This window comes from Aptenodytes forsteri, unplaced genomic scaffold, assembly GCF_000699145.1.
Source record: "Aptenodytes forsteri isolate BGI_AS27 unplaced genomic scaffold, ASM69914v1 Scaffold292, whole genome shotgun sequence".
NCBI lineage: Eukaryota > Metazoa > Chordata > Aves > Sphenisciformes > Spheniscidae > Aptenodytes > Aptenodytes forsteri.
The window spans coordinates 1,954,044-1,962,882 of NW_008795435.1; the positions used below are offsets into that span (position 1 = coordinate 1,954,044).

Consider the following 8,839-nt stretch of genomic DNA (forward strand, 5'->3'; position numbering starts at 1 on the left):
TGTTGCAGAGTTGAACACTAAAAATTAGCAATTGAGCATGACCATAAAGAACGGAGACTTTCCCAACTAGTTTGAAAATGTACCTACCTCAGTTATCCCCCAAACACTTTTTGATTTGATTTATGTTCTGCTGCTTTAAAAGAAGAAATGGGCCAATATGAAATAATGCACATACTTGTATAGTGGATATTTATACCCAAAATAAACTTTCTCTTGGGAGAATATTTTTAAAGCAGCATTTCAAGTCTCCTGGCAATGGTTAGTTAGAAAAGTTATTTATTTATTTAGAATAAAAGTTCTCAGAAATTTTTTAACCACCAACATTTAGGATGCTGGGAGTAAGCCGAGTAATTCAAGTTTCTCCCTTTCCTCCAAATGACTTTTCACTGCATATAACATTTAGTATTCATACATGCAGAGGAATGCATAGTATGCATTAAGGCAGAGAAAATTATATTTAGGAAATGTATGGGCTATTTTACAAGAGACGATATGTACACACAAAGCAATTCAACTTACTACATGCTGTTGAGTCTAATAAGCCTAAAAACAAAACACATTGCCTTGTCCAATTAGACTTTCCTCTTGCACCTACATTTTTAATATTTGGCATATGAATATCAACAATTTATGATTTGCATTTTCTCCAACAATGAAGTAAGAAACACTGAATAAATACTGTTTTCCCTCAAGATATGTAGTACTTCTGTTATACAGACTGTGAAATGGAAAAACATACTTAGAGGCTGAATATGGTCTGTGACTCCTAATTTTTTCATTAAATGTAAAGAACTCTTTGCAATGATGCATCTGAAGCTTTATTCTAATAGACTGAAGCCCACCATTTTAGATTCAACCACAGATTTTTTTAAGGAAGTGGCAAACCATTGCTGCTAGTTGAGAAAATGAAAATTAGTCCCTGGGAGAGGATACAATCAATGGTGTGTTAATCTAACCTTCAGCTGTTAATGATTTGCACTACTATTTCCCCTGATGCTGTGGGTTCTGCTGAAATATTGTTTTAGCAGTTGCTGTCAGCTTTCCCTACCTTTTTTCTGCCTGAAAGGGAAAGACTGAAGTAAAAGTCTTAGCAACGGATTTTGCATGTGCTATTTTTTTTTCCCCCTTTTTTTTCTGACCCAGTTCTTTCACACCATGGAAGCAGAAGACAGAAGGGTAAACTGTTGTTTTGCCAGTTCAAGCCTTTTTAGCCAGTCTATCATTCACACTCCTCTTACTTGCAAAAGAGCTGTTACACTAGGCAGTCACCATTATAATTCTGATATTAACATGCAATTAAATAATTTAGAAAATCTGTATTTTGCCTGTTTCTTTCACATTCAGCCAGAAAGTTAAAAGATTTACAGAACTCTTTTTTTGGAAGGAACTGCTGAGGAGGGTCTTGTGTTTCCAGCCATGAGAGCCGCACAAGTGACCTGGAAGAGACTTCTTGTGCTGGTGTAGCAATAAATAAGTGTACCGATCCTGCAGATTTGCCTGATCCTGCAAAGTTTGTGTCCTTAAGGATCATTTGGTTCACTCAGTTGCAACAACCTTGCAAAGTAATTCTTATCCGAAAGAAAACTGCATAGCCTGCGAGCCAAATTCTGCAGCAAAGTACTGAGTGCCAAAATAATAAAAGTACTCAGCACCTTGCAAAGCTGTGTTCCACACACGCAACGCTAGTTTCCTTAGCAAGCATTTCTTCCAGGAATAAGTGCATCTGAAGCATTTTAGTATTCTTAAACTAAAGCCAAAAGGCCTTGCAAAACCATTCAAACTTACTTTACACGTATCTCTGTCCCCCTGTTTAACTTAATCAGTCTTGAATATTTCAGATGGAAAAAAAAAGTATTTAGCACGGTAAACCTGTGAAGTGTGTGACTGTCTAGAAAATTTGGGTTTAGTTGAAGAAGCGACATTTGAACTAATTCAATTTTAGCTGCATGCAAACTAGAGTAAGCCTTCATTAGGGCTGTGAGTTGGTGCACACAAGTCTAATGTTATGACAGCTTGAAGTACAATGAAAAATTGAATGTTTCTCCTTCAAGATCATGCTCTCAAGTCATTCAAAGCAACAAAATGGTTTGAATATAGGTTGTACACTAGCTGCAAAAATAGCTTCACAAAATTCTCAAATAACTTAGACAATACTTTATGTTTGAAGACATTACTTTATGTTTGAATATTTCTCATGCTGAAAGTTCATGACTCTTATTTGCAGATATATGAAAAGTTTGGGAGAGTGTCTCTAAGTGACATTACTTATCTATCAAACTCCTTAGGTTTCATCTATGATAGATAGTGGTAACTAAGATAATCCATCACAAGTTGTCTTTGTACCTAATTTAAGGCACAGACATAGACTTTGTCAAACCTTTTCTTGATTAGAAAGTTTAAAAAAAAAAAAAAATCAAGCAAATGTCAAATATTCAATAGATTACAAAGTGGGTGATTTACACATTTCAGAAAATGGGTGCTACTTGCCAGAAGGGATAATTGTTTTGTTGCTGTGCTCTTTTAATGTATTTTATCAATAACGTGGATTGAAAGAGAAGATTTCTAGTAAAATTTGCAATGACAAAAAACAGGGATCTGTAAGTAACAAAGACAACATTTCACGGATTCAAACTATTACAGGACGACCAAATGTACAATCCATGTATTTCTATGTGGCCAAAGATAAGAACATATTGCCTATGAATTAGGAATGTAAGCCACAGAACCTAAAAAAATATTTGGGGATGAAGGATGGCTCAAAGGACTGGGGATATATAAAGGGAGGAACAACAAGTAGAAATAGAGAACAAATGACTTCATTATTTGGCACTGATGTAGTAATTTCTGAAATATGGAGTGCACTTGAGACATCAACACTAAGAAGGCTGAAAAACTGCAGAGGATTCAGAAAAAGGACTGTGCAAATAATTGAAAGACTTGAAAATACACCATATAGTCAAATTCAAATAATGGAAACTTTTCTTCATGTAATGAACAGATTATATGAAATTTAATGGTAATCTGTAAATTCATACATGGGGAATAGAAATGTAATCCCATTCTAACAGAAAAGATGTAATAAAATCTATCATCTGGAAGCTCGTATCATGCAAAGGCAGATCTAAACCATGATATTCCTTAGAAGTAGTTAGAGCTCCTGAAAAACACTTAGAGCAATTTATATAAAGAATTTGCTGGATTCCCTGTTACTGGATATTTAGTAGTCCACAGTGGATATTTCTTTAAAACACAACTCTGTTCACCGTGAACTAATTCAGGTAAACCTTATGGCCCTTACATTGGAGAGTAGATTGGATGATCACGTTTGCAACAATTCTCTCGGGCATTAAAATCCACTGAAGTCAAACACAAGTTTATGACTGAGTTCAAAGAACTTTGATAGAATTGTGAATATGCATGTGATCCAATCTGGATATATGCACACAATTTTGTTTTTAAAAGCTAATGAAAATAATGTTTTGGTTTGTTGTTTTTGTTTTGTTTTCTTCTTTCTGAAGTTTAATGAAAGAAAACTCAGATTTTAACATACAGTCTAACATAAGATATGGTCAAGTCAGCTGAAGTCCCAGAATCAGCAAAAGGTGACAGCCAAGATCAAATATAGATGAATATCATTGGAGCTGGAAAATATCCTACAAGTATCATATTTAGCCTTATAGATTAGAAAGGCATTTACACTCTTTATGCAACTTCATTTTAGCAAAGTAAGATCCAGTTGCCTTGTTTAATCATTTTGGGTTAGCAATAACAACTTCAATATATAATTCTCTTTTCTTCCTTCTTAGTGATTAAAAACAACCTTAAGCTAACAGAACACGTATACTTACTCTGGCAGTCGAGACAGGATACCTAAAGAAAGAGAACTTATGCCATCATTGATCCGACCTGACAGCTTACGCTTCTGAACCCAGCTGACAGCAAACTCCAGCACAATAAAAGCAATGAAGAACGGAATACTCTGAAAAAGAGTTTGAAGAAAAGAAGTCACAACACAAATAGAAATAGATCCACCCTTCCTAACAGCAGTTTAGATAGCTGGATACTTCTCAGGCTGGCTGGCTCCTTACTAGCTACTACTATGATAAAGCTCCACATGGACCTTACGAATCAGAACAATCAAGGCTACCATTTAATCCACAACACCAGCATAAATCCAGTGCACTAACCTCCCCCCATATTATTTTCTTTCGTATCTTCTGCACATGAATTGTTAAATGGCATTAAAACTAAACACAAAAGTCTTTCCAAACTCATATTTCTCATATTCAAGTACATCAGCAAGAGCAACAACATTTGTGGACTCCTCTAACCACAAGGTAAAACAGAATTTGCTTTCGATTTGATATGTAAGCAGTTTTTTAATGTGTTCAACCACTGAATTTGGCATCCAACAATATTATCTGAAAGACATATTAAAGTGAGTTTCTTTCTACTCGGCATTTCTGCTGCCATGCTTTTTGCCGCAGATAGCAAGAGCTCTTCTGTATGCGTTTTCATCAGAGAACCCGGTAACTATGCAGCCCATTCCAATTTGGGCCATACAACATGTTCTCCTTCCAGACCAAGTAGCAATGATACAATGTTCCCTTTTTTCTTTTCGGTTGTACTAACTGTAAAATAATTTTCTGCCTTTCTGAAGAAAAGTATAATGATGAGTGAGACTGAAACATTTCTCACTCACAACACTGCTTCAGCCTGGGATTCAATTCACACTGTCCATCTTGCGTCCCAGATCAACTGGCAAGTTGAAAATGCACACAAACAGCACCCAGTAGAGACAGGTATGGCTGTGAGTAGTGGTAGGACTGGTCACATTATTGTGACAATACCATGTTTCATCAGTGGAGGAAGATTGTTACAGCTGTTCTCAAATTTCCATCAGCATAGGCAAGAAAAAAGGATTTAATAATAGTAATTGGTAAAGCATATGCTTTTTTACTGACACTGGAGTCTTAACAGTCCCTGCACTTCATTGGTGGAAGGAATGACGAGGCAGTACTAGCCTATCAGCCACCGCCACCAAAATCTAGAAGGCCTGTGGCAAGGAAAATAGGAAGGAGCTATTTTACTTGCATCAGATCTCTGTGCACGTAAGTTCAACTCAACTTCCTCCCTCGCTCTGCAGAAAACTTTTAGGTGGCATTGGAGGCATTCAGACAACTCCTTCTCGGGGGTATTAAGGCATAAAATTCCCACCATGTTTTGCAAGGCTAGAGAAGTCCAAGACCAGTGAGACTTTCTGCACCATTATGGGAGGCATCGCACTGCCAAACTTGCCCTGTTAGTCTTCTTTTGCTGCCCCCTTCAAGTGACCTGCAAACACATACAGATTCACAGACTGAAACCCTCCAAACTGCACTGCTGTAGAAGAGGGGCTGCTCCTGCCTATACATTTTAATGGAAGAAGCATGTTGCCTCTGCAAATGCCATTGCATTTTGGAGAGTGCTCATTTTTGTTGCCAAGTGAGATATGATCCGGGAATTCCTACCAGGCTGGGACACTAAAGAGACTAAGATGGATATAGACCAGATTGCTCAGTGGAAGAAGAATGGGATGATTCAAACCATGCAAGCAGTAAGAGATTTATGGCGTCTAGGAAATGTGAAAGTTCATAAACTTCAGCAGCTCAGGGTTAGGTTACAATAACAGATGAACAGAGATTAATATCAACATGGCACTTTTTAATTTAGATGCCTAGCTTGCTCTTTAACAGCATTGTAGGTATCTAAAAGCCTGTTTGGGATACACACTAACTGATGATATAAAAAACTTTGAAAGCAAAGGAAGACCTATGGATAAAGCCAACAGCACCCAAGAAAACCAATGTGGTAAATCTTTGGATATTTGAAATCTATAATAAATAAATAAATGAAAACCAAACCCCACAACCTTCCATTTGAAATCATTGAAACATTCTAGGAAAATATAAATACTCCTTGTTTCGCTCTAGCTGCTTCATTTCTAAGTAGACAAGACTTTTAATGTACTTTTCTTAATTTATATAATTAAAAAACAGATTCCTAACTTATCAAACAAAGGTTGATAATAAGCCAGATGACCACAACTGTACATTCCAGCAGAGATGAAAAGGGTCTTATTAAGAACAACGAAGAAACACTTGACCACAATATTAGGAGCCAGGTCTAGCACAGACTACAGGCAGTTTGAAGTTACGGAACAGCAGAAGCTGCACAGCAAACTGAATGGGCTCAGGGCAGAAAAAGTGGGATGCTTTATTCATTAAATGAAAATAGTGAGTAGGAAATATACGATGCCTGTATTCTATGTGGCAATTCACTTTACCTAGCAACCTCTGAAATGGTTAAAATACTGGACTTTATACTAATATGCACTAAAATAACTTCTTTCCCATTGACTTCATTAAATATTTTCTTCCCACTGTGAAGCTGTGAGACAGCCAAGCATTTGACAGCACTTTTTGACTCACAAATAGGGAGTGTCATAGCAAGGAGGATAGAGAAACATTCAGACAGTCTTAACCTCCTGCCCATCAAGGAGCCTGCAAAAGGGAAGATTTATGGCATACCTCTTAGTAGCTAAAAAATTACTACCTCTCTCCCACACACCCACATTAAGCTTTGTCCAAAGCAGATCAAAGGGATCAACTATGTCAAGACTAGTATGTATTATTTATGTGACCATAACACCTAACAGCTATTGTCATGGAGCAGGATTGTACCATGTTAGATGCCATACAAAGAGAAGGAAAAGGCACTCCCTGTCCCGAACAGCCTGCAGCCTAAGGATGAGATGTAAGACAGCAGAAAGATAATGCAAATAATTCAGGAAAAAAGGAGACAGTCAGTAAGAGAGACAACAGTCTCACTAGCCTAACCATTACTTTTGTTTGTTTGTTTAAGTTCAAATGACAGTGAAGACATTATAAGGAACCTGTGGAGGATAGGTAGCTCTGCAAAAGTTTTCAAGGATTGCCCCTACAAACAAAATGGCACAAAGTTAAGAAATAGCCATGGTTGGCATCACAGGTCAGAGACAGAAGCTGGATTCTTTCGATATCTTCTGGTCTATACATGCTTTACTTTCTTTCTCTTTCCAGCTTCCTTCTCTTCACCCATCACAGAAATACTTAACGGAGATTTGCATCAGCTTGTAGTTTACTTGAATAACTGATCCATAACTTGAAAGTCTTACTCTGAGCACTGAGTAGGAGGGGTTCCCTTATAAGTAACCAACTCTTACAGAATGCAAAGGACCATTTAAAACCAGTTTCTGCTTTATACAGTTGCAAAAAATAATACTCTAAGTTGAAACTCAGCATAAATTTATGGTTTTATTGCAAGTCTTGAAACAGTTTCTGTTTTCTTAAAGTCCCAGGTCCTTGTAACATAAAAATCTCAACTTTCATGTAAAACTAAATAAGAAGGTCTGTGACTCATTATTTAGAAGCAAAGCCTAAAATGTGAATTGAGTGTAAATGTGAACTTAATCTTTAGGCTCTCAAAAGCAGAGAGTAAATAGAAAAGAAAAACAGTGATTACCAAATTTAAAGCTTTCATTTTGGGGGCTCACAGCAGAAGAAACAGTGCTCTCTCTTGAGTCTGACTCATGAAAGTCTTTACTGAACACAAGTGATAATTTCAGAATGTAACAAGGAGCAAAGTAAAGTTGTTGCTGTTCACGAAAACTATACATGACAAGCAAAAAGAAGCACTCCATCTGCCCATTTATAAAATATGAGAATTAAAAAAAAATGGCATGCAGAGCATAATCTTATATCCATAGCAAAAAGGATGCTCGTGAAAGGACAAGGCGAGCATCAGTGTATGTTGTAAGAGTCAGGATGTTCTGCCCTGGAGAAAGAAAATTGACTTCTGCTTTCTCTTCTCTTTCTAGAAATAAGGGAAAATCAAGGGTTTCAAAATCTACATGACAAAAGCTCACATAAAAATAAATTATATGGTTATGATGCAGGATTTGGACACCTTTTCCCAGAGTTTTGGAGACTAATTAGAAGGGTGATTTTTCCTTGGGAACTGCTGCAGAGCTTTGTTACTAGTCACTGAAAGCTGAGCAGTCCATGTTTTGAGCAGGACTTGGGGCCTTCATGTACAGAGCACAATGGAGGCACCAGGATCTGTCCTGCCTCTGAAAATGGAAGTAATACAACCACAGCCAGAAAGTACACCGCACAAGTTAAGCTAACGAAGCTATTCTGTTCTCAAAAGCAGAGCTGCTTCACCCACTGCTCTCTTTGGCTGCCCAGATGTAACAGCACAGATAGGAGTAGTTCCTTTGAGCTAGAGCTATGAAGTGCATATATTTTGTAAATCACCAAAGTGCTCAATTTTGCAAATCACTAAAAACATGAATATTTGAGTGAATTAGGAGGTTCTGCCACCTGCCTAATGTTGGAAGGTGCCTATCCCCACAGCTGTAGCCGTGTGATCTAACGTACTAGAAATACCCTCATCCATCTGAAACACGTGATAGATCATGAAGCCAAAATCTAAATCCAACTTCTATATGGTGTCTCAGGAAAAAAAAAAACAAAACCAACACAAAACTGTTTAGGAGACACTAATGTAATCAGTAGTTTATTTCATACCTGCATCATCATTGTTACTGTCTTTTAGAGTGAATTATTTGAGCTAAGGCCCTCATTCATTACCAGCTCTACACCAGAAATTTTTTTGTTCTGTGTTGGACTGAGCTCAGACATCCCCTTCTGTTTGTATTTGTACCAACTCAAGGGGTTTCCACTCCAAGCCCTCCTTGAATGGCTCATCAGGTCACTATTAAATCTAGCCCTGCTGAATCAATGGATCTGCTGCTCTT

General features: G+C 37.3%; 1 protein-coding gene across 1 annotated transcript in view; it reads right to left on the minus strand.

The window, feature by feature from the left end:
* The window catches only part of AGMO (alkylglycerol monooxygenase), a 193,181-nt gene extending 184,560 nt beyond the window's left edge, over positions 1-8,621 (minus strand). Inside the window, exons 1-2 of the mRNA XM_009281045.1 lie at positions 8,610-8,621; positions 3,849-3,979 (exon numbers count right to left, since the gene is read on the minus strand). Coding sequence (XP_009279320.1) covers positions 3,849-3,979; positions 8,610-8,621 — 143 coding nt within the window. The remainder of the gene's footprint in view (positions 1-3,848; positions 3,980-8,609) is intronic.
* Positions 8,622-8,839: the final 218 nt, after the last annotated feature.